Source organism: Diadema antillarum, unplaced genomic scaffold, assembly GCF_040938485.1.
Source record: "Diadema antillarum isolate AM-2024a unplaced genomic scaffold, OU_Dant_1.0 scf00000149, whole genome shotgun sequence".
Taxonomy (NCBI): Eukaryota; Metazoa; Echinodermata; class Echinoidea; order Diadematoida; family Diadematidae; genus Diadema; species Diadema antillarum.
In genome coordinates, this window is record NW_027271038.1 from 128,656 (window position 1) to 156,545 (window position 27,890).

General features: G+C 38.7%; 1 protein-coding gene across 1 annotated transcript in view; it reads right to left on the reverse strand.

Annotated features, from left to right (window-relative positions):
- Window positions 1-27,365, reverse strand: part of LOC139721747 (Fanconi anemia group M protein-like) — a 147,067-nt gene extending 119,702 nt beyond the window's left edge. Inside the window, exon 1 of the mRNA XM_071633068.1 lies at window positions 26,957-27,365. Coding sequence (XP_071489169.1) covers window positions 26,957-27,050 — 94 coding nt within the window. The 5' untranslated portion in view covers window positions 27,051-27,365. The remainder of the gene's footprint in view (window positions 1-26,956) is intronic.
- Window positions 27,366-27,890: the final 525 nt, after the last annotated feature.

The following is a 27,890-nucleotide window of genomic DNA, read 5'->3' on the forward strand; positions in this document are numbered from 1 at the left end:
ACCTTTACCTCATCTGATTTTGCTCCATTTCCTCTGAAACATAAGTATGTTGTAGCTGAGACAATAAGCTTTAGTAATCATGCATTTTATGTTTTCAAATCTCCTCATCAGGTTGATAATTTTGTAGTTTAAAACTGAAAATGAGAATGCAATCTGTACGGAACGATTCCCAATTTTTCTTTGCAACTGTATATTGATCGAATCCACGCTGCCACTTGTGGGAAGTTGAATAGCGCCATCACAAGTCAACACAGTCACGATAGTATTTAGATTTAAATTTTGCACTCGATCTTCAGGACAGCCGTGTGGCATAATCGCTTAGCGCGCTGGGTGTTCATAACGCCATACCGGAAGGCGAGAAGTTCGACTCCCGCAGGACTTTTTTCCGTTCTTTCTTTTTCTCTCTTTTTTTCGGCAGTTCTGCTTTACTCCGATGTTATTTATCGTATTATTTTATCAAGTGTGCGTAACCCGTGAACACGGCTGCTCTATTTCCCTTGTTTTGTATTGGAGTTTGGAGATTGGGTTTGCTTCATTAATTTTGTCACACTTAATGTTGTAAATTGCCCCTTGTTACAGTGTCCCGCTTGCCACCTTTCGTTTGCTCTTTCCTTTTCTCTTCATCGGTTATTATTATATTGTAACAGGATAGGTAGGAACATGTACATTTGAATAACTTGCAGGAATGGGAGCTGAATTGATTAACTCTAGTCCAGGTGTATGGCATCTCGCTCATCTCTTTGAAATTCCAGGTTGTTGTTTGACCCAATAACGGAGTTGTAGACAGGTTTTATGTTGCTATAGAGGTATCTTGTGCCACATGAGTGGAAGGCATCACTGTTTAGTAGTAGTAATGAACTTTTTCATGTTGTAAATGGTATAAAGATATAAATTTCACATCCAATCTTCGGGACAGCCGTGTGGCTTTATAGTCGCTTTACGCGCGCTGCATGGTCATTATGCACTACCTTAGGACGAGATGTTCGAGACCCGCAGGATGCTATCATTTTTTTTCTCTCTCTTTCTTTGTTTTTCTTTTGGCAGTTCAGCTTTATTCCGATCGATGTCATTTATCGTATTATCTTATCAAGTATACTACCCCACGACACACAGTCACTCAAGTTTTTTTTTTTTTGTCGCAGGCTGGAGGTTGGATTTGCTTCATTTATCATACGTATTGTTTAAATTGCCCTTGGTACAGTGCCCTGCTTGCCACCTTTCCTTTTCTCTTTCTTTTCTCTACGTTTGTTCCTGTTACACTGTCACAAGACAGGTCGGAAAATAATTTACATAACTCAACTGGAGCAGGAATGGCAACTGAATGAATTAACTCTAGGCCAGGTGTATGGCGTCTCGCTCATCTCTTTGAAATTCCAGGTTGTTATTGTTTGACCCAATAACGGAGTTGTAGACAGGTTTTATGTTGCTATAGAGGTATCTTGTGCCACATGAGTAGAAGGCATCACTGTTTAGTAGTAGTAATGAACTTTTTCATGTCCCTCCATGTCAATTATAGTGTGTTTAAAGGGGTTGTGTGTCTATCTGCCAAAGAAAAGGAAAAACTTGTATTTTCGTCATGGCTGTTTCTCCATATGTAGCTGTAGGTGATGAGTGTTGTTGGTATCTGAGCAGTGAAGAACAGAGCATCAGGCTAAAATCCCCCTTAGTTATACGCGCTAAGCGTTCAATTTGATATAATCTTTATTTATGTAGTCAATCACTGCTAATGGAGTTACAGAATTACGTTATGACACGTTTTACTGACAGTTTGTAAAGCAAAGTTTATGGACAAGGCAAGCAATTGTACATGAATAATACCATTGATTTCAGAGGGAAATTATGGTATGCCTAAATATAAGGGTATCATTGCTTTGGAATTGCTGAGACAATATGCTTGGCACGAGGGCTTCCACTTCTAATAACTGATCCCTTTGAAGATGTGTCGGTCACGGGTGATCGTCATGTTTCATCTTTCACGTAGAAGCTTACGTTATACACTCTTAGTTCGAGAAGACTTACCATCATACTTCAAATTGTGATTAAAGGATTAAAGACTCAAAATCAGACAAGTTGACGTGTTATGTCTATGGGAGGTGATTTTTTTAAAACCATGCATTGACTTGACAACGTTTAAGCACCTCTATCTCAGCTGATTTTGCTCCATTTCCTCTGTAACTTAAGTATGTGGTAACTGAGACAATAAGCTGCAGTAATCATGCATTTTATTTTTTCAAATCTCCTCATCAGGTTGATAATTTTGCAGCTAAAACTGAAAATGAGAATGGAATGTGGACCAAACGATTCTTGAATCATCTTTCACATATAAGCTTACGTTCCTCATATTTTCTCGTCAAGACGTACATGGCCGAGTGGTTAAAGGCGACGTCACCAGAGACGTGAGGTTGCACACGTACGGGTTCGAACCCCATAAGAGCACGAAACAAAATACTTATATCTTTTACTTTTTTTCTATATCTTTTCACTCCGTTTGTTTTTGTTATACTGCAGATGGGAATGATAACATTAGCATAATCCAACTTCAAGTAGGAATGAAAATTGAATTAATTAACTCTAGGCCAGGTGTATAGCGTCTCGCTCATCTCTTGAAATTTTAGGTTGTCATTGTTCGACCAACGGAGTTGTAGACAGGCTTTATGTTGCTATAGAGGTATCTCGCGCCATATGAGTGGAATGCATATGCTGCTTAGTATTAGTAATGAACTTTTTCTTGTCACTCCCTGCCAATTATAGTGTGTTTGAAGGGGTTGTGTGTCGTTCTGCCAAAGAAAAGGCAAAACTTTGATTTTCAGCATGGCTGTTTCTCTATATGTAGCCGTAGGTGATGAGTGCTGTTGGCATCTGGGCAGTGAAGAACAGAATATCAGGCTAAAATCTCCCTGGGTTATACGTGCTAAGCGTTCAATTTTATATATCTTTCTTTATGTAGTCAATCACTGCAAACGGAGTTACAGAATTATTTTTTGAAACGTCTCACTGAAAGTTTGTAAAGCAAAGTTTATGGAATATGAAGCAATGGTGCATGATTAATACCATTGATTTCAGAGGCGAAATTATGGTATGCCTCAGGGGCTGATCCAGGGAAGACCGCAACCGTCGCACGCCCCCCCCCCTTTATTTTTTGTTGAAACAAAAGAAATAAAAAGGAAAAAATGGGGGAGGGGTGCGTGCGCCCCCCTTTAATTTTGTAAACGCGCCCCCTCTTTATGGAATTCCTGGATCCGCCCTTGTGCCTAAATGTAAGGGTGACATTGCTTTGGAATTGCTGAGACAATATGCTTGGCACTCCTTCCACTTCCAATTATCCCCTTTGAAGATGTGTCGGTCACGGCTGATCGTCATGATTCATCTTTCACGTAGAAGCTTGCGTTCCACAATCTTGGTTCGAGGAGACTTACCGTTTAGTTACGTGGTTAGAAGCAATGTCTCTTTCTTTATTTTAATAGAGGTAATACCACTTTCGTCCAGGTACAATTCACATTGTCATGTAAACAAACACACACTCTACTTGTTTTTGTTTTGTACTGGACGCTTCATCGCTTTTACTGCTGGAAAATTTCACAGGCTTGTCGCTGTTAAGGGCTTTCATTATTTTTCTTTTTTCTTAGGCATTTCAGCTTCACTCCGATGTCATTTATTTTACTATTTCATCAAGTATAGACACCCCACGAACATAAAAACGCAATTTTCCTTGTTTTGTATCAGAGGTTAAGAGTGTTTCTATTGCTCATGGGAATTTTTGATTATCGCCAAATAACAATTCATTTAGCTGAACATAGATATTCAAGCAGCAGAGCCCTTAAAATGGGTAAGTAGTTACAATATATATAGCACCATATTTCGTCCAGGTATAAACCTCATTGTCATGTAAAGACACACATACTGTACTGTAATATGATGTAACAGGATAGGTGGGAATGTGGACGTTTACATAACTAGCAGGAATCGGTACTGAATTACTGAACTCTATAGTCCAGGTGTATGGCGTCTCGCACATCTCTTTGAAATTCCAAGTTGTTATTGTTTGACCTAATAACGGAGTTGTAGACAGGTAGGAAAGGAATGGGCTTTATATTGCTTCAGTACGAGGTATTTCGTGCTACAATATGCCAAGTTTGGTGCGTATGACGGGGTTCTATGTCCTTTATTTTCGTCATGGCTCTTTCATTGGTATCCGTAGGTGATAATTATGTATTGTTGGCACCTGGGGCAGTAGAACGGATCAGTATCAAACTGGAATCACCCTGAGTAATGAGCTAAGCATTCAATTTGATACATTATAAATTTCTTCTTTAAAGTCAATCACTATTGATCGAAATACACAATATTATGATATGGCACGTTCGACTGGTAGGCTAGTTTAGGAAAACGGAAGTTAATGCACCATGAAATCACATGTGCATGAGTGCTGCCATTGATTTCAGAGACGTCATTGTTGCGTGGTAATGGTGGTGGTGGTAAAGGAATCATTGCTTTTAAATCAATGAGACAATCATCAATACCATGCATGTTCTTGCGGACACGTTTGTTATCCTGATGCGAACATTTTTCCTTTTTCTTTTCCTTTTATCAAAAAATGGTTATATCTAAAGTTGTTTCTTTCCCTTAACATGTGTGTGTGTGTGTGTGTGTCTGTGTGTGTTGTGCGTGTGTTTGTGTGGATGTTCCTAGGCAGAGTGGTAGACCAGTGATTTACGCTACGGTTTACTGCATTTTTAATTGTAAGTTAGTTTCTTCTCTAACACGAAGTTGATGGTTTTTAAATTAGACATTGACTATTTGTCAATCTATGCTTAAGACTATGCTATGACATCTGAAACATTTCCTTCACTTGTATCATGCAAGGATATAAATTGCAGTTGCGCAGTTTTCCTCTCCCCACTTCTTTTTTCCCTTTCCTCTACTTTTGTTTAAGTTATACTGCAGATGTGAATGTTTCTACTAACATAATCCAACTTGAGTATTTGGAATGAAAACTGAATTAATTAACTCTAGGCCAGGTGTATAGCGTCTCGCTCATCTCTTTGAAATTTCAGGTTGTTATTGCTCGTCTATCGGAGTTGTAGACTGGCTATCTGTTGCTATAGAGGTATCTCGTGCCACATGAGTGGAAGGTATACACTGTTTAGTATTAGTTAAGAGCTCTTTCATGACACACACAGCCAAGTACAGTGTGTTTGAAGGGGTTGTGTGTCATTCTGCCTATAAAAAAGCAAATCTTTATTTTCACCATGGCTTCTTCTCTATTCGTAGCCATGGGTGATGGGTGTTGTTGGCATCTTGGCAGTAACGAATCGAGTATAATGCTATAATCCCCCTGGTTAGGTTCTAAGCGTTCAATTTGATATATCTTTCTTCTTTACTATGTTAATCACTGCTGATGGAATTACAGAATTATGTTACGACACGTTTTACTCAAAGCTTAAAAAGCAAAGTTTATGCACTATACAAGTAATGGTGCATGAGTCCTATACCATTGATTTTAGATGCGAAATTATGGTATGCCTGTATGTAGGGGTGTCATTGATTAGGAATTAATGAGACGATTAAGCACTCCTTCCACTTCTAATTGTCCCCTTTGAATGTGTGTCTATCACGTGGGATCGTCAAATAAATTATCATTAACGTGTTAGCTTACGTTCACTACTCTTGGTTGGAGGAGACCTACAGTTACATGGTTAAAGACGCCGTCTCTTTCGCAGGAGCCGTACGTTTTGGCACATGAAATTTTAAAATAACCTTATAGGATGATAAGAAAGAATAGTTGAAAAGTTTGTTTGCAAAAACCGATAAGTCCATATTTGCCAAATGGAGATATTTGTGATTAAAGGTAAAGAAAAATAAGGAGGATAATGAAGTTTTTACTTCTTCTGACCATTACTTCAAAAATGTACCTTTATTATGTAGTGACCAATATATCATTTAAAAGGTATTATTTTGTACTCTATGACAGAGACCGTACTTCAAAGTCGTCAAAAATGGGCTTATCGGTTTTTTGGGAACAAACTCTTCAGTTTTTCTTTTGCCCTTTTTTCTTCAATTGAGGTAATGCCATTTGATATTCGTCCAGGTACAAATCACATTCTCATGTAAACAGACACACTTGCTCTATATGCCTTTGTTTTGTATGGGAGGTTTCATTGCTCGTACTGCTGGTAAATCTCACAGGCTTGTATAGCTGTAAGAGCTCTCTGAACTGACCAATTATGGTAACAAGATTAGAGGGAATCATATTGGTTATGTGAATACGAGTCAAAGGTGATGTTTTAAAAGGCCAATGTTAATACCAAGATGGTTATTAAAACACTTAATTGTCATGTTTAATTTGTTCGTGTCGAGGATCACTGGGTGAATACACTGTATGTGCTCAAAAGCCTGTAAATCGACTTAGTCGCACACGCACAGAATTTCCACTTAGTTTGTGTGACAGAAAAAAAATGTGATCTGAATAATGTAGGTCCAAAAAAAGTTCAAATATCTCAATATAACTTCAAGGTGCTATATCACATTCTTTTCTTTGTCGATCACAGATGACCGACATCTGATGACCCCGGCGTATCACCTAACCCGTCCTCACGGTGACGAATTTCATATCTCGTTATTTAGGTGATACGCTATCAGCGTATCACCCATTGTGATTGTCAAAATCTCTCTTTATTTTTTAGGTGATACGCTATCAGCGTATCACCTATTGTGATTGTCAAAATCTCTCTTTATTTTTTTTTATTCTTCTTTCTTTCTGGACAATTTTGTGTCGTCAATATCTCAAGAATGACATTACGAAATAACATGACATTTTCAGTCAACATGTCTCATGACAAAATCTAGCCACAATAAGGTTTTCATGACAGTAACATATCTATGACGTCATCTAGGCGCCATTTTGTGATTTTCGGACCTTGTCACATGATCGATCATAACTTCATAACTAGATGTCATTTCTGTATCATTTTCGGTGGACATGAAGTTCAGGTCACGCTCTATCTTACTTTTTAACGCTAGTTACACAGGTCATCATTACGCGCGCGTAAGCGCGCGTCAAAATTTTAAAAGGCTCAAAACGACTTCCCAATGGGAAATCTCGAAGTTTCAGACAATTTTAAGCGTTTCAAACATTTTCTCGCATGCGCGTCCGTCCGCGCAATTTCGCGCGCAGAGCCCGTAAGCAACATGAAAATGCAATTTTTTTTGACTGATCTGGATTCTTGATACTTTGAGTAACAATATCCATTGATTTCCGATCGATGTCGACCTATAACAAAGGAATGCACTGGCGTCAAAGTTGAAATTCCGCGTGCGCGTCTTTCTGCAAATATAGTGAAAAAACATGTCTTTGTTTATTTCGCCATAGCTCTTTAAATCGTCCGTTGACCCTATATTTCTATTGCATATTACAAAAGTATATGAATTGTAAATAACATTCCAAGTATCAATATTGCCAGGAAAATGCGATGTCATCATATCGTCATTTTAAATAAAAAAAGTGGAATTGATTTTTTTGAGGTACTGTTTCTGACATTCATTTGCTCGTATCTCTGTTGTTTAAGCTCAATATTACCCCAAATTCAGATATGTTGCACTTTGAACATTTGCCTTTCAAGTCCATGTAATGGTTTTGAAATATGATGACGTCATCATACTAGAAATTGTGATTAAAGGTAAAGACTCAAAATCAGACAAGTTTACGTGTTATGTCTATGGGAGGTGATTTTTTTTAAAACCATGCATTGACTTGACAACGTTTAAGCACCTTTACCTCATCTGATTTTACTCCATTTCCTCTGAAACATAAATATGTTGTAGCTGAGACAATAAGCTTTAGTAATCATGCATTTTATGTTTTCAAATCTCCTCATCAGGTTGACAATTTTGCAATTTAAAACTGAAAATGAGAATGCAATCTGTACGGAACGATTCCCAATTTTTCTTTGCAACTGTATATTGATCGAATCCACGCTGCCACTTGTGGGAAGTTGAATAGCGCCATCACAAGTCAACACTGTCACGATAGTATTTAGATTTAAGTTTCGCACTCGATCTTCAGGACAGCCATGTGGCATAATCGGTTAGCGCGCTGGTTGTTCATAACGCCATACCGGAAGGCGAGAGGTTCGACTCCTGCAGGACTTTTATCCGTTCTTTCTTTTTTTCTCTTTTTTTTCTGGCAGTTCAGCTTTACTCCGATGTCATTTATCATATTATTTTATCAAATGTACGTAACCCGTGAACACGGCTGCTCTCTTTCCCTTGTTTTGTATTGGAGTTTGGAGATTGGGTTTGCTTCATTAATTTTGTCACACTTAATGTTGTAAATTGCCCCTTGTTACAGTGTCCCGCTTGCCACCTTTCGTTTGCTCTTTCCTTTTCTCTTCATTGGTTATTGTTATACTGTAACAGGATAGGTAGGAACATGTACGTTTAAATAACTTGCAGGAATGGGAGCTGAATTGATTAACTCTAGTCCAGGTGTATGGCGTCTCGCTCATCTCTTTGAAATTCCAGGTTGTTATTGTTTGACCCAATAACGGAGTTGTAGACAGGTTATATGTTGCTATAGAGGTATCTTGTGCCACATGAGTGGAAAGCATCACTGGTTAGTAGTAGTAATGAACTTTTTCATGTTGTATATGGTATAAAGATTTAAGATAAATATATATATATATAAAGATTAAAGATAAATTTCACATCCAATCTTCGGTACAGCCGTGTGGCTTTATAGTCACTTAGCGCGCTGCATGGTCATTATGCACTACCTTAGGACGAGATGTTCAAGACCCGCAGGACGCTATCATTTTTTTCTCTCTCTCTTTCTTTGTGTTTCTTTTGGCAGTTCAGCTTTATTCCGATCGATGTCATTTATCGTATTATCTTATCAATTATACTACCCCACGACACACAGTCGCTCAAGTTCCTTTTTTTTTTTTGTCGGAGGCTGGAGGTTGGATTTGCTTCATTTATCATACGTATTGTTTAAATTGCCCTTGGTACAGTGCCCCGCTTGCCACCTTTCCTTTTCCCTTTCCTTTTCTCTACGTTTGTTCCTGTTACACTGTCACAAGACAGGTCGGAAAATAATTTGCATAACTCAACTGGAGCAGGAATGGCAACTGAATGAATTAACTCTAGGCCAGGTGTATGGCGTCTCGCTCATCTCTTTGAAATTCCAGGATGTTATTGTTTGACACAATAACGGAGTTGTAGACAGGTTTTATGTTGCTATAGAGGTATCTTGTGCCACATGAGTAGAAGGCATCACTGTTTAGTAGTAGTAATGAACTTTTTCATGTCCCTCCATGTCAATTATAGTGTGGTTTAAAGGGGTTGTGTGTCTATCTACCAAAGAAAAGGAAAAACTTATTTTCGTCATGGCTGTTTCTCTATACGTAGCCGTAGGTAATGAGTGTTGTTGGTATCTGAGCAGCGAAGAACAGAGCATCAGGCTAAAATCCCCCTTAGTTATATGCACTAAGCGTTCAATTTGATATATCTTTCTTTATGAAGTCAATCCCTGCTAATGGAGTTACAGAATTATGTTATGACACGTTTCACTGAAAGTTTGTAAAGCAAAGTTTATGGACAAGGCAAGCAATTGTACATGAATAATACCTATCATTGATTTCAGAGGGAAATTATGGTATGCCTAAATGTAAGGGTATCATTGCTTTGGAATTGCTGAGACAATATGCTTGGCACGAGGGCTTCCACTTCTAATAACTGATCCCTTTGAAGATGTGTCGGTCACGGGTGATCGTCATGATTCATCTTTCACGTAGAAGCTTACGTTATACACTCTTGGTTCGAGAAGACTTACCATCATACTTCAAATTGTTATTAAAGGTAAAGACTCAAAATCAGACAAGTTTACGTGTTATCTGTATGGGAGGTGATTTTTTTTTAAATGTGCATTGACTTGACAACGTCTAAGCACCTTTATCTCAGATGATTTTGCTCCCTTTCCTCTGTAACTTAAGTGTGTGGTAACTGAGACAATAAGCTGCAGTAATCATGCATGTTATTCTTTGAAATCTCCTCATTAGTTTGACAATTTTGCAGTTTAAAACTGAAAATGAGAATGGAATGTGGACAAAACGATTCCTGATTCATCTTTCACATACATAAGTTTACGTTCCTCTTTTTTTCTCGTCGAGACGTATGGCCGAGTGGTTAAAGGCAACGTCTCAGAGACGTGAGGTTGCACACGTGTGGGTTCGAACCCCACAAGATCACGAAACAAAATACTTAGCTATTTTACTTTTTTTTTCTTCAATTTTGTATTACATATTCGTCCATGTAGAAATCACATTCGTATATAAACGCACCTATACACACACACAGACACACACACACACCATATCCCTCTTTCTTGTGCTGGAGACCACATTGCTTCGACTGCTGCAAAATTTTGCAGGCTGACTTTGTCAAACTGATCATAGTATGTAATGACGACGACGAAGGTGTTGTACTTTGAACAATTGTCTTTCAAGACCATGTCATTGTTTTGTACTTTGATGACGTCATCACACTGAAAATTGTGATTAAAGGCAAGGTATCAAAACCAGCCGATTATAGGTTTTATGTTTACAGCACGTATTTTTCCCAAGTTGCCAGAAATGGCATAGCGACATCAGTAGTTACAAGGCCGCATTTCCGTCTAGCAATGCAATACATGTTCCCGCGGCCACATTGGTTGAGTGGGCATTGACTTTTCTCCCTGTAATATCTATACATTTCTTTTTTGCCTTACCATTTCCGTGGATGTCCCGTGGCCGAGAGGTTAGAGAAACGATTTTGCATGCAAACTCAATTATAACTTCAAGGTGCCTATATCACATTCTTTTCTTTGTCGATCACAGATGACCGACATCTGATAACCCCAAGCGTATCACCTAACTCGTCAGTCTGACGAGTTTCATATCTCGTTTTTATTCTTCTTTCTTTCTGGACAATTTTGTGTCATCAATATCTCAACAATGACATAACGGAATGACATGAAATTTTCAGTCAACATGTCTCATAACAATATCTAGCCATAATACGGTTTTCATGACAGTAACATATCTATGACGTCATCTAGGCACCATTTTGTGATTTTCGGACCTTGTCACATGATCGATCATAACTTCATAACTAGATGTAATTTCTGCATCATTTTCGGTGGACATAAAGTTCAGGTCACGCTCTATCTTACTTTTTAACGCTAGTTACCCAGGTCTTCATTACGCGCGCGTCAAAATTTTAAAAGGCTCAAAACGACTTCCCAATGGGAAATCTCGAAGTTTCAGACAATTTTAAGCATTTCAAACATTTTCTCGCGTGCGCGTCCGTCCGCGCAATTTCGCGCGCAGAGGGCGTAACCAACATGAAAATGCAATTTTTTTGACTGATTTGAATTCCTGATACTTTGAATAACAATATCCATTGATTTCCGATCGATTTTGACCTATAACAAAGGAATGCACTGGCGTCAAAGTTGAAATTCCGCGCGCGCGTCTTTCTGCAAATATAGTGAAAAAACATGTCTTTGTTTAATTCGCCATAGCTCTTTAAATCGTCCGTTGACCCTATATTTCTATTGCATATTACAAAAGCATATGAATTGTAAATAACATTCCAAGTATCAATATTGCCAGGAAAACTCGATGATGTGATCATATCATCATTTTAAATAAAAAAAGTGGAATTGATTTTTTTGAGGTACTGTTTCTGACATTCATTTGCTCGTATCTCTGTTGTTTAAGCTCAATATTATCCCAAATTCGGATATGTTGTACTTTGAACATTTGCCTTTTAAGTCCATGTCGTGGTTTTGAAATTTGATGACGTCATCATATTTTAAATTGTGATTAAAAGTAAAGATGCAAAATCGGACAAGTTTACGTGTTATGTCTATGGGAGGTGATTTTTTTTAAAACCATCCATTGACTTGACAACGTTTAAGCACCTTTATCTCAGCTGATTTTGCTTCATTTCCTCTGAAATTTAAGTATGTTGTAGCTGAGACAATAAGCTGCAGTAATCATGCATTTTGTTCTTTGAAATCTCCTCATGAGGTTGACAATTTTGCAGTTTAAAACTGAAAATGAGAATGGAATGTGGACGAATCGATTCCTGATTCATCTTTCACATATATAAGTTTACGTTCCTCATATTTTCTCGTCGAGACGTATGGCCGAGTGGTTAAAGGCGCCGTCTCAGAGACGTGAGGTTGCACTCGTGCGGGTTCGAACCCCACGACATCACGTCCATGTAGAAATTACGTTCATAAAAACGCACCTATACACACACACACATACACACACACACACACAATATCCCTCTGTTTTGTGTTGGAGACCACATTGCTTCGACTGCCGCAAAATGTTGCATCCTGACTCTGTCAAACCGATCATAGTATGTAATGACGACAATGGAGGTGTTGTACTTTGAGCAATTGTCTTTCAAGTCCATGTCATTGTTTTGTACTTTGATGACGTCATCACACTGAAAATTGTGATTAAAAGCAAGGTATCAAAATCAGCCGATTATAGGTTTTATGTCTGCGGGACGTATTTTTCCGAAATTGCCAGAAATGGCACAGCGACATCAGTCGTTACAAGGCCGCATTTCCGTCTAGCAATGCAATACATGTTCACGCGGGCCACGATTGTTGAGTGGGCATTGACTTTTTCCCCCTGTAATATCTATACATTTTTTTTTTTTGGCCTTACCGTTTCCGTGGATGTCCCGTGGCCGAGTGGTTAGAGAAACCGTTTTGCATGCACGCTCAATATAACTTCAAGGTGCCTATATCACATTGTTTTCTTTGTCGATCACAGATGACCGACATCTGATGACCCCAGGCGTATCACCTAACTCGTCAGTGTGACGAGTTTCATGTCTCGTTTCTTTTTATTCTTCTTTCTTTCTGGACAATTTTGTGTCGTCAATATCTCAAGAATGACATTACAGAATAGCATGACATTTTCAGGGAACATGTCTCATGACAATATCTAGCCACAATAAGGTTTTCATGACAGTAACATATCTATGACGTCATCTAGGTGCCATTTTGTGATTTTCGGACCATGTTACATGATCGATCATAACTTCATAACTAAAGTTCATTTCTGTATCATTTTTGGTGGACATAAAGTTCAAGTCACGCTCTATCTTACTTTTTAATGCTAATTACCTAGGACATCATTACGTGCGCGTACGCGCGCTTTTAACTTTTAAAAGGCTCAAAACAACCTTCCAATGGGAAATCTCGAAGTTTCAGACAATTTTAAGCGTTCTGCGCGTTCACGTCCGTCCCCGTATTTTCGGGCGTAAACAACATGAAAATGGACATTTTTTGACAGATTTGGATTCCTGATACATTAAGTAACAATATCCATTGATTTCCGATCAATTTTGACCTATAACAAAGGAATGCGCTGGCGTCAAAGTTGAAATTTCGTAGTGCGCGTCTATGTGGAAATATAGCGAAAAACATGTCTTTGTTTATTTCGCCATAGCTCTTTAAAACGTCTGGTGACCCTATCATTTTATTGCATATTACAAAAACATATGAATTGGAAATAATGTTTCAAGTATCAATATCTCCATAAATACATTATGACGTCATATCATCATCTGAAATCAAAAAAGTGGAATTAATTTTTTTAAGGTACTGTTTCTGACATTCATTTGCTCATATCTCTGTTGTTTAAGCTCAATATTATCCCAAATTCAGATATGTTGTACTTTGAACATTTGCCTTTCAAGTCCATGTCATGGTTTTGAAATTTGATGACGTCATCATACTTTTAATTGTGATTAAAGGTAAAGACGCAAAATCGGACAAGTTCACGTGTTATGTCTATGGGAGGTGATTTTTTTAAAAATCTTTTATTACTTGACAACGTTTAAGCACCTTTATCTCAGCTGATTTTGCTTTATTTCCTCTGAAACTTAAGTATGTTGTAGCCGAGACAATACGCTGCAGTAATCATACATGTTATTCTTTGAAATCTCCTCATCAGGTTGACAATTTTGCAATTTAAAACTGAAAATGAGAATGGAATGTGGACGAAACGATTCCTGATTCATCTTTCACATACATAAGTTTACGTTCCTCATATTTTCTCGTCGAGACGTATGGCCGAGTGGTTAAAGGTGACGTCTCAGAGACGTGAGGTTGCACACGTGCGGGTTCGAACCCCACAAGAGCACGAAAGAAAATACTTATATTTTAAAACTTTTTTTTCTTCAATGGAGTACTACACCTTCGCCCATGTAGAAATCATGTTCGCATGTAAACCCACCTATACGCACACACACACACAGTATCCCTTTGTTTTGTGTTGGAGACCGCATTGCTTCGACTGCTGCAAACTTTGGCAGGCTGGGTTTTTCAAACTTTAAATCATAGTATATTTTAACAAAATGAAATTTGTTCATATTAATTCAGTAACACAATGTAGTCGTGGTTACTTTTTGCTGATTTATGTAACAAGCTATGTATTGTAAAAAAGCTGTTCGAATTGTTCCTTTGAGTCAGTCTTCTGTATTGATGATTATTTGTCATTTAGTGGTTTTTGTGGAGATTCAGATAGTGATAAAAAGTATGGATGATAAGTGCAGTGATAATTCCTACAGTTACTTCAAAGTTGTGTTACAGAGGTTTGATACATACATTTAGCATTGTGTGTGTGCGTGTATAGGTTGGCCATATGACACATTCTAGACAATTAATCTTAATTAATTACCAAACGTGATCAGCTATAGAACCGAATACGGTATTGATGTATAATGTAAATAATTTCAATCAAACTGTGACGAGCTTAAAGGGATAGCTTAACTCTGTGTAAAAATAAAGCAATTATAAGGAAATTTTAGGGAATTTGATAACCATGCCTATAATAATTTCACACAGGTACTAATAGCTGCCTCATATTCTAGTATTGGAACGGCAAGTCAATACCAAACTGACAACATACAATGTACAATGAACATGTACTTAGGACAATTGTCTTTCAAGTCAATGTTGATATTTTCTCACCAGGTTGAGAATTTTGCAGCTTAAAACTGAAAATGAGAATGGAAGGTGGACGAAACGATTCCTGATTCATCTTTCACATATAAGCTTACGTTCCTCATATTTTCTCGTCGAGAAGTATGACTGAGAGGTTAAAGGCGACGTCTCAGAGACGTAAGGTTGCACACGTGCAGGTTCGAACCCCATAAGAGCACGAAACAAAATACTTATCTATTTTACTTTTTTTTCTTCAATGGTGTATTACACATTCGTCCATGTAGAAATCACATTCGTATATAAACGCACCTATACACACACACACACAATCCCTCTGTTTTGTGTTGGAGACCACATTGCTTAGACTGCTGCAAAATTCTGCAGGCTGGGTTTTTCAAACCGATCATCGTATGTAATGACCACGACGGAGGTGTTGTACTTTGAACAATTGTCTTTCAAGTCCATGTCATTGTTTTGTACTTTGATGACGTCATCACACTGAAAATTGTGATTAAAGGCAAGGTATCAAAACCGGCCGATTATAGGTTGTATGTCTGCGGGACGTATTTTTCCCAAGTTGCCAGAAATGGCCTAGCGACATCAATCGTTACAAGGCCGCATTTCCGTCTAGCAATGCAATACATGTTCACACGGCCACGTTTGTTGAGTGGGCATTGACTTTTCCCCTGTTATATCTATACATTGTTTTTTTTTTTGTCTTACCATTTCCGTGGATGACCCGTGGCCGAGTGGTTACAGAAACGGTTTCGCATGCACGCTCAATATAACTTCAAGGTGCCTGTATCACATTCTTTTCTTTGTCGATCATAGATGACCGACATCTGATGACCTCAAGCGTATCACCTAACTCGTCCTCAGTGTGACGAGTTTTCATATCTCGTTATTGTTGTTATTAGTATGTTCATTATCATTATTATGATTATTATTTTAGATTAATAAAACCAGGAGGGGGAACACTTCAGTGCTAATATGTAGGGCCCCATACAGGATTACATAGCTGGCTTTAGTATGTCTACTCTTGTCTACAACTTCCATTGCAAAAGAAACAAGAGACCCGCGGGTCTAGCGCTCACCCGAGTATCGCAAGTTCACCTTTCACGCAGTCACTAATCTAAATTATTCACAACTCTACCAAAATTTGACCAGGCATTCTCAAGTAGAATATGAAAATGTACAATAAGGCCCCATATTTTTTAAGATTCCTTAAATTTGGGGGGATCGGGGCCCCCTGGGGCCCTCTGGGTGGGGCATGGTGCCCATTTTGATAAATTGAGATCCTGACCCCCTAGGGATGCTTACCTGCCAAGTTTGACGAAAATCCATCATGAAGTTTTCAGGAAGTAGATGAAAACGTACAATTCAGGCCCCCATTTGGACCTTCCCAACCAACCCCCCCCCCTCCCGCCCCCAAGAGGGGCACCCCTGGATCTGCTATGAACAAACTTGAAACTACAGTCATTAATGTACTCACTCATAGTATTATCTTAGCTCTATAACTTCTGATTCTAGAGAAGATTTTCAAAGATTCCTTCATTTTTTTTTTTTTTTTTTTTTTTTTTTGGGGGGGGGGGGGTTGGGCACCCCTGGGGGGCCCCCTGGGTTGGGCATGGTGCCCATTTTAATAAACTGAGATCCTAACCCCCTAGGGATGCTACCTGCCAAGTTTGGTGAAAATGGGTTTTGGGGTTGCTTCTCAAGAAGAAGATAAAATGTACAATTTAGGCCCCATTAGGACCCCTCTCCATCCCCTCCCCTGGATCCCAAGGGGGGCACCCCTGATTCTGCCATGAACAAACTTGAAACTACAGTCATCAATGTATGAACTCATGGTATTAACTTAGCTCTATCACTTCTGGTTCTAGAGAAGAAGATTTTTACAGATTCCTTAATTTTGGGGGGGTTTGAGCCCCCCTGGGGCCCCCTGGATGGGGCATGGTGCCCATTTTTAAAAATTGAGTTTCTAACCCCCTAGGGATGCTACCTGCCAAGTTTGGTGAAAATGGGTCGTGGGGTTCTCAAAAAAGGAGATGAAAATGTACAATTTAGGCCCTATTAGAACCCCTCCCCACCCCTGGGTCCCAAGGGGGGCACCCCTGATTCTGCCATGAACAAATTTGAAACTACAGTCATCAATGTACTAACTCATAGTATTACTATTAACTTAGCTCTATCACTTCTGGTTCTAGAGAAGAAGATTTTTACAGATTCCATAATTTTGGGGGGTTTGGGCCCCCTGGGGGCCCCCTGGGTAGGGCATGGTGCCCATTTTAACAAATTGAGTTCCTAACCCCCTAGGGATGCTACTTGCCAAGTTTGATTAAAATCGGTCTTGGGGTTTTCAAGAAGAAGATGAAAATGTAAAGAGTTTACGCACGACGGACGACGGACGACGGACAAAGGGCGATCGCAATAGCTCACTTGAGCCTTTGGCTCAGGTGAGCTAACTAGTCATGACTCTCCTTAAAAATCATATGGGGTTACTTCTGGTCTGTCTAGGGCCCCGTATGCATCATGTACAGGATAAAATGGCTGACTTTGATGTTATGGACATTTCTGTTGTGTAAATTACTTCTTCTATTGAAAAAGGAACTCTTTCCAGCTAACTTAAAAAAAAAAAAAAAAAAACATATGGGGGCACGTAATTGTGGGCTACTGTATAAATGATAAAGGGCCTTGTGCAGGATAAAATAACTTGCCTTGATGTTTGGTGTATCTCAGCTGTACTAGTTCAATTGCCTAAAAAGAAAATAGTCATGACACTTTTCAGCTAAACAAACGCATCATGTGAGATGGCTTTTCTGGGCTACTGCATGTCCCCGTAAAAGGACAAAATATCTGGCATTTGTGCTTTGGGTGTTTTGGATATAGGCCTATCTGACGGGTACTACTTCCAGTGCAAAAGAAATTAGCTGTGACCCTTCTCAGCTGAATAGAATCAATGTGTGTGTGGGGGGCACTTTGGTGCTACTGTCTGGGGCCCCGTACAGGATAGAATAGCTGGCATTGGTGTTTTGGATATCTGATGGGTAGGCCTAAATTTTACTACCAGGGATGCCAAGTTCAAAAAAATTTTATGAGTGAGATTTTCATGACTCGGCATCTCGGTATGCGAATGTGCACGCGAGCGAGGGTGTGGGAGGGGTTTTTCCCCCCTGTGGCCTCCCACAGTAGGGAGCTTTTTCAATTTTAAGCTCTTAATGGTCCGTGCGATCAGGTGCATACTTAAGTGACTATTTTTTACTTATTTTGAAAGACAAAAGGGAAATATACCTCAATTGCAATTATCATTTTAATCTTTTGAGCTATGCTCATTATTATCTATAGGCCTAAGTTGCAGACTTCGCCCGATGCCTGAGAAAAATGGGTGTCTGCATGCGTGAGATCGTGAGATGGCCCCTAAATGCTCGAGTCTCACGCAGAATGCGTGTGAGACTTGGTAGCTCTGTACTACAGTGCACTCCCATTACAACGAACATGGTTATAACGAAATTTCGTTATGACGAAGTAAAACTTCTGGTCCCAAAATTATCGCCATAATGTCCATGGTATAAAATTCGCTTATAACGAACATGGTTATAGCGAAATTTTCGTTTTAACAAAGTCTTTTCCGAGCCCCAACAAAAACAAAAGAAATGTGCTCCGTTATAACGAGATGCGGATTGCTTTCGCAATACGTAGCGGAACAAGCATGGGCGAACCCTTCGCATCACGGTGTGTTCGCTCCGTGTGTCACGCACAGTTTCCGTCAATTTTATGCTCTCTTTAATGTATATATCCAAACGAAATTTAAAAGGTACAGTGTACCATCCCGTTTCATATAGCTGCACAGTGTAGGACAAAATAGCTGGCGTTGCTGTTTTCATGACAGGTAACTTTTCACCCAAAGGAACATTATCCACCAACTTTTGTACGTGACCCCCTTCGGATGAATAAATGCATTTTTCAGGGCCCCTTTTTGTGGCCCCTTCTACGGTACAGCCGTACTACAGGATTAGCCTGACCAGACCGCTGTGCAGGAAGCAACAGCGGCTGCGTGTAGTTAGGCACAGGATGTGACTTGCCAGCAATTCATTTTATTGACCCTTGGCCACATCCTAAATTTGATGAGACCATCTAACCCTTTACTTCGACCAGCCCCATACACACAGCGTAATGGGGCTGCGGACTGTAGCATTCAGGATCGTGACCAGATAGTGTCGCGCCCAAATATCAACTTTGAATCGAAAAATTTATTCAATTTGAAGACTTACCAGTGAAGTGGAAGTATTGACAACAGAATTCGTGCAACGTTTGGTTCTGTCAATAGTCCCTTTGGCTTTCTGTTCGAGTTGATGACTTACTCGGTCGAGAAAAAGCTGGGAGAGCTACACTGAATTGATGGCCAGCGCATGCGCACAAATTTCTAATCCATTGACTGGATAAGATGTCGGCCGTAATAAGGCAAAACAACGTAACTCAGAATATCATGTTCTGAGAAAAACGAGTTTGAAAATTCAATTGGTTCCCATTTTTCAATCATAGGGGCAAAACACTTTTGAAGCAGCCAAGTTTTATAGGCATTCATAAAGAATATCTCGGGAAAATTTCAGTAAAATAGGACTTCCCGTTTTAGAGTAATTGCCATGTTTAGAATAGATACAGCATTTTACCGAATCACGGCACTGTGCTGATGAGTAATTCTAGTTTGCCAAAAGAGCGTATCCTTACTTACGTTGTGCGAGAATCCTCACGCGGCAACATATCAATTAGGCAAAAGAACGTATCCTGACTTACGGCACGTAAGCATTCTCCCGCAAAGCCACTTCAGTATGCCAAAAGAACGTATCTTGACTTACAAATATCTGCGCCTCAACCCTTTCATCAATGTAATTAGGCAGAATGACGTATCCCGACTCAATGGCAACAATCTCTATCATTTATTTACTTTGACAATTTTGTTAACTGGATGATAAAAGTCCCGTTATGTGTTTTTAAATATACATTAGGAATAGTAAAACACGTTAGCTTGCAAAATTATCGATGCAATTGAACATTTTCATTTTTTTTTGAAAACTTACCGAGTATGTACTAAAATGTAATTAGTTGTTATCTACCAATTACCGTAAATTTTTATTTTACTTTATTTGCATATACAGTTTATAGTTTATTGAGATGTCCATTCTTTTTTATTATCTTTAAGTGTATGTTTTTTATCTTTTGATGTAAGATTTTTTTTCATTGGGAACATAATTATATTTGGTTTATCATTCATGTTGTTTTAACAAAAACATGGATTTGGATTAACATTGACAACTTAAGTACGAGTTTGGGTAAAGCCTGTAAAATGGATTTCATTACACTTCTTATGCCATGTGCTACAATTAAGATAAACTTGAAATATGTATAATTTTTAGTATGAAAATGCATGAGTGGCAACTATTATGACTGTATGAGAACTGGCAAAAACAAATAAAATAAAATGGGTATAAATTGTATAGACATCTGTACATACACTTCATTTCAAAGACACATACACGCATTTAATGTGTTAATATTGAGACTCCTATTTTAATTTCTATCTTTTCTTTGATTTATTTAACGATTTCCATTGAGATGAAAGGATTTGAACAGAAAGAATAATATTGTGTACTTTGTTTATCGTTATAAGTTGTTGATGTTTGGTTGATTGCATGAATTGTATCCGTAAGGTTAAAACTTCTAATGATAATATGCCTCAATTCTTTGAACAACAACAATAATAACAATGATTTATCAGGTAATTATGAATCCAGGTTTTAATGTTTTTAGGTGTAACTTGACCACTCACACACACACACACACACACACACACGCACACACACAACCAAACAAGTACAAAAACACACAAAACACACACACACACACACCTTAGACTTGTCAGAGGTGCAAACATTCTCTCAGTAGAATAACTTTGAGATAGACATGACAGAAACGTAGATGCAGAGACTGATTTACATCTTCTTAAAGGTTTATAGTGAAAAATGTGTGTACATCTGTTTCTCAAAGACAACAGCTTTACAGAAATCATTCGATTATTTGCAAGTCTTAAAAATATGAAATAGGTATCTACGCTTTCTTCTTACAATTTAAGATAGAGTTTGATATGCCATTATGCTTTTATCACATGGAAAGCAATTCAGCAGTAACTAAACATTATCATGATGGTAAAGAAGAAATAAAAAAAAAGATGTAATTTACTTCCCGAGTAAAGTAGCTTTTATTATTACATACCACAGTTGAACAAAACCCTGGGAACAACATTTTCAATTTCAATAGAACAGAACATAATTGTTTTTTTTTTTCCTGGATATTAGTTATACTATTACCATATCAGACCTTCGCATCAATTTTTACCTTGGAAGATCAGAACATCTACAAATTACAAATTATAAATAGCACACAATGTATTTTTAATCCTTACTGTTGTTGAAGATCAAGTGAAGTAAGAAATAAATACTTGGGTAAAGAACAATTATTAGGCAGCTGAAACGAAGGGAGAATTTGCAACAGTATTCACTTTAAACACATTTCAATAAACGTCTTATCACAACAGCGATTTGCTGTGCTGCAATACATCTGCGTGGTCTGAGAGCTCCCGGAGGGATTAGGCTCAAAATAAATCAAAATTATGCAGGAAATAAGGTGACTATAAGGTGATATGAACAAGTGATAGTTTTACCTAAAGTTGATAATCATCATTTCAAAGGGCAATAAGCCCTCATCATATTTTTTTTTTCGAAATAGAATCTTCAGTATCATATCAATATCAAAAAAAAAATAATCTTTCTTGTGCCTTAATAACGTAAGAATAGTCATTAACACTTCACAGTTGAGTTTTGCTAGTTCTTGATTCAACTGTGAAAGATTTACTTGATCCTATATAAACAATCCAAGTGTTATTATTTTTCTTTTAGAGTTGACTGATCTAGTGCACAATCCACTTTCATGAGATTCTGACGGGCGTGCAGAACTGTTCTGAAATTTGTATAGTTGCTCTTTTCTCTGCTTTCGAACTGCTCTGTAGACCACTGCAGGAAAATGAAAAAGAAACGGAAGAGAATAATTAACACAAAATAAAATAAGGCACTCTGTATTTTCCATAAAAGAAAGCTAGTGAATTTCAACTTTGCTTTAGTTATATTATGTGATTAAATTCTTTATTAGACATGGTTGTGTGTAACAAATCCTCTCTCACAGACCCCCCCTCCTAAAAAAGCAAAATGAGTATTTATGAAGAGTTTGTTCGCAAAACCGACAAGTCCGTTTTTGAAGATTTTGAAGTACAGTCTCTCTCATAAAGTACAAAATGATATCTTTTAGATTATATACTGGTCAATCCATAAAAAGGAACATTTTTGAAGTTATGGTCAAAAGAAGCAAACAATTTCTTATTATTCTCTTTATTTTTCTTGACCCTTAATCGCAAATATCTGCATTTGGCAAATATCGACTTATCGTATTTTGCAAACAAACTCTTCAAATAATAAAATACACTCACAATATCTATTATTCACCATCATACAAATACCCCTTGAGGATGCACAAGGCTGTGTGTTTGTTTTGAGAAGGAATATGGTTACTATTTCATCAGTTTTCATTTAATATTATTATTTTTTTATCGCTAAGGAATGAACTGTGAAATGTGGTATTTTCAAATTATCAGAGAGTCATCATCATGGATTCTGCCTTCTTTTATTTTTTTAAATAATTTTTTCCAAATGCCGGCTTGTGTCGCTAGTGATAATGACAAAGGTGGGATTCATTTCTGCCCCCTTCTCCTATATACTTTTTTTTTGGTATGAATTAATAGGTGATTATTCAACGTGTACCTTGTATTGTACTTGATACACTGCATTCCTTTTCTGTGCTGGTCTAGGATGGCGGTTGGTGTGGACACTGAAAAGAGAGACAAGCAAGTAATTATGTATTTCAACACGAATGTTAATATCACCTAAAGTAGACGATTGGGTCTGAATATTTGAACTTTCCATAGTATTTAAAACCACCTAACTGAAGAATTAATATTTGAATTCCATGAGCTTTTGCCCTCAACATTTTTATGGGGGAGGGGTGGAACGTATAGCATGTATAGGATCTACCATGGCTACAATGCATTATATTGTATCAAAATGAAAAAAAAAATTAATGTTTTAAAGAATATGTACAGCTGACTAAAATTGCACAAAGAATTTAAAAAAATAAATAAATCAGGCCTCCATAGTTAGCAGGTACAGAGTACCATTAAATATTACTTTATAATTAGGATACTTTTAAGTGGGAAATTCCTGTATGTATGAAAACACTACAATCACATTCTTCATCCTTCCAAGAAATAACAAACAAGATCTAAGACTACTTGTGTTTAACCAAAGATGTAGACAAAACATTATTTTTTGTCCCTACTTTTCTTGCCAAAGTAATGATGTTATTGCTAATGCCATTATTAGAACATATCGTCTGCTATCAGTTCATGTTGCCACTGAAGACTAAATGGAATTCATCAGTATCAAGCTTTATTGTCATTAGCTTGAAGTCGAGTCTACTGTTTACTATAAAGCTGTTACTTTTTTAGACTTTTAGACGAAAACTGAATTTGAGGTGGAAGACCTCAAGTCGAATGATGTCGGTGATCATAACAGTATATTGGGGTCCACTTAATTTATTTGCGCATAGGTAAATTTCTTTTGAGAGTCACTACTTGATCTACTAGACCACTAGTAGTAGTACAAGTATCCTACATTTACATAGTCCTTATTAGTAGAACCACAACCACACCAATGAGCCACGTTTTGCCAAGCCCACCGACAGGAAAGGCTGTCATACTCATAGATCTAAGTTTGCTCTTTATTTTCATAGCTTACTGTGTTTTTTGTTTTATTGTTTTTTTTTTTTTACTCATCGTTTTCTTAAATCTTAGTGAAAACTATTATCGAAAGTACTGGACCCTACTAGCAAAGCGTACTGTCGTCTACTCTGTACAGCCCAATCGCGTTCACCGTACTTCGCACAGCGTCTGGTTAGGCTAGATCAAACTTAGACCTGACAAAAACAAAATATATCTTACCGGTGTTAACGCTGATTTTCTTTGTGGTAGCATTAACTGGTCAGGAGAATATCCATTCCATGACTGCAAAACAGAACAATTGGCATGACTTCGTGGTTCACACTGCAGCACAACTTGCCTGCCAGTCAACCAGTATTCTGCTGCAGCACTGCTGCAGCTGTTGTCGCAAGCGGCCCGGCAGCAGCGGCGGCACTACACTCACTGCCGCGGCTGAAATGGATCTGCAGCACATAGCCGTAGGTCTTACACATAGAGTTATGCAGTGTAGCGTGTGTTGTGATGGCCACGATGTTGATACGTTGTTTTGCCGTGCTGACTATAGCGCGCATGGCCCTGATTTTATACAGCAAAGCGCTGTATGATGACATACGTTCTTTTGGCGTCGCAATTTCCTTCTTTTTTCTTGAGAAACCACCATGAAAAAACAGTGTATGTAAAGATACGTTTATTTGCCGTAACAGCGAAAATGCTGTCTTTGTCATTTCAGCTTACGTTGTTTTGCCTAGCTGGAAACGGCAAAGTTGTGAAAAAGGTGTGTGAGATACGCTTTTTATCTCTGAAATGGTAAACATTTGAGAATTGAGACATTCACCATTAAAAAGAGCACATTTATTTAGAAGCCATATGCTCATAAACTCAAAATGCCCAAATTTTGAGTTACGTTCCTTTGCCTTATCACGGCCGATGTCTGTAGGATGTGGCCAAGGGTCAATAAAATGAATTGCGATACTAACTAGTCACGATCCTGAATGCTACAGTCCGCAGACCCATCGAGCATTACGCTATGCGTATGCATGGGGCTGCTGGTCGCAGTTAAAGGACAAGTTGACCTTCATAGACATGGGGGTTGAGTGAATGCAGCAATAATGGTAGAACACATCAGTGAGAGTTTGAGCAAAATTGGACAATCCGTTAAAAAGTTATGAATTTTTGAAGTTTCTTCTCCGTCACGGCTGGATGAAAAGACTACTATAGCTTGTGATGTCACATGAGTACAACGATATAAAGAAAGAATAAAGAAAATTCAATATATTTCAATTTTTGTCGCATAACAAAAGAACTCTCGATTTCTCTCTTTCAGAAGGCAGGGGGAATAATATTACCCTTAACATACGTCAGTAGCAAGTCGAAGAAATGTGCACTTTATTCAAAAAGTAAAGTTTTGTGAAATTCTCTTTTTATTTTCCTTATATAGTTGTACGCATGTGACATCATACACTGTAACGTTAGTAGTCTTCTCTTCCAGCAGTGACTGCGCAGATACTTAAAATATTTGTAACTTTTGAACGGATTGTCCAATTTTCCTCAAACTTTCACTGATGTGTTCCACTAATATTGCTGCATTCTCTCAATCCTTATGTATATGAAGGTGGACTTGTCCTTTAGATATCTAATCTATAACGTTAAACCCTAACTGCTAGATAGGCCTATGGCGTCAAACCGTGTGACCCTTTTCAGCTGTATAAATCTTCTGGGCCCCCATCGTCTGTCCGGAGGAGTCTTATTTTTTGGACGTTATCGCGGGATCCGTGAAGCCAGACGCAGTCTCTGCGGAACATTTCGCCAACGACTAACTGCGACAGCCGCCACCCACACGAAGTGTCGCGCCTTGCGGCGTATGGAAGCAGGAGCCCGTCAAAAACATGGATATACGTCGAAAGCGCGACGTAATTATTTACGTCGCGTAGTAAATCGAATTGCTACGCGACGTAATTCCGAATTACTGCTCAACGACTTAACGTCACGACATAAAATGAATTAGTGTCATTTTGTAATTACCAGTGCTACACAACGCAAATAATTACGCTGTGTTGTAAATAATTACAACACGACGTAATTCCGAATTACTGCTCAACGACTAACGCAGCGAATTAACGTAGCGACGTTAAATCAACCAATGGGATCGTTCGTAATAGCGTGTGAAAAACAGGTAGTGAAGCGCATGCAATCCGCTCACTGCGTGCTGGTGAAAACCGGAGCTGACTATACAGAAGGGTGGTGGAAATTCCTTTCCACCTCCCTGCTATACAGCGAGCCATATGCCATTGACAGTACAATCCTATGAAATGTTTATAACCTAAATTATTGGGCCCACATTGCATCAGAATGTATTCAAGGTAGAACTCTATACCAGCTAACCAAATTCTCTGTACTGACAAACATGCTGTAGGAAATGCTTCCATAGAAATGAGTGTCTAGCCCTTTGGCACGTGCACCGTGATGCATCACTGAGCAAATAACGAACGATTTCATTGGTTGATTTAACGTCGCTACGTTAATTCGCTGCGTTAGTCGTTGAGCAGTAATTCGGAATTACGCCGCGTTGTAATTATTTACAACACTACGTAATTATTTGCGTCGCGTCGTAATTGAAATTACTACGCGACGTAATTATTTACGTTGCGTAGCATTAGGAATTACAACATGACACTAATTCATTTAATGTCGTGACGTTAAGTCGTTGAGTAGACAACTCTAGAATTCGGAATTACGTCGCGTAGCAATTCGAATTTGTTGTTCTACTACGCGACGTAAATAATTACGTCGCGCAGTAATTCGAATTACGACGCGTAGTAATTCGAATAACGACACGACGTAATTATTTACGTCGCGTAGCAATTCGAATTACTACGCGACGTATATCCATGTTTTTGACGGGCTCCTGCTTCCATAGCGGCGAGGTCTCCCCTCCGGGGCTGGATCCCGCGATAACGTCAAAAAAATAAGACTCCTCCGGACATACGACGGGGGCCCAGAAGATTATGGGCTACCCGACGACGCGACCAGATAGATCTACAGACGGTCATGAGTTAACGTTAGATACATTTTGAGACTCTCACCTGTGCAGTCAGTGTTCGATGGGTCACTCGTAGGTCTAACACACGTTACTTGATACTCTTTTTTTTTCTCGATCTGTATACAGCATGCATGCATCACAGGATCACATAAATTTACTCGGTGTATGGTAGCTAGTTGTAGTACAGTACGTGTAGTTGTAACATGTATACATGTACTGTAGGCGCTGTAAAACCACGAGCGGTCTCAAGGCGATGAAGATGAATGGGATACACTCACTGAACTCTAAAGTTGTACTGTGTGGATACACTACGTACGTAAAAGTATTTCGCTAGCCCCCGACCGATCGACCAGACGCTGTGTGTGCGATATACAGTGACTGGGCCATTATGGGCTGTATTCGCAATATGGCGCGCCACTATCATCACTGTCGATGGTCCAATCATGATCAGCATAGCAGGTGCGCACTGGTATGGTGAACTCTATGCATGCATGAATCAGTACACGTAACCTCTACCCCAGGTTGCGCGGACTCGTTGCATGCACCGTTCGTTCCCCTTGATGAGCGTGTTTCTACTGCTTAGCAACGAAAATTCGAGGTGATGCCAGCCGGTGAGTGGTGATTCGTGGTGATACCAGCTGATGCGTGGTGATACGTGGTGACACCTCGAATTTTTCCTCAGTAGAAACAGATCGGGTAGTGGCCGATGCGCGATGATACGTGGTGCGCCGTCGTCCACCTATTGAGGTGGTCGATAAGTTTGAAGTTTGAAGTTTATTTGAACAATTTCTAGCGACCCCTTTCGGAGTATGAGAAATTTACAATGTCTTTGCAACAGTAAAATACAACCAACATGATGTTAACATGTATACATACATGTATGAACAAATATAATAATCATAAAGACGAAAACACGATGCAAAGGGATGCCTGACACAAAAAGGACATCAAGGTATCCATGTACACCCTTATGTGTG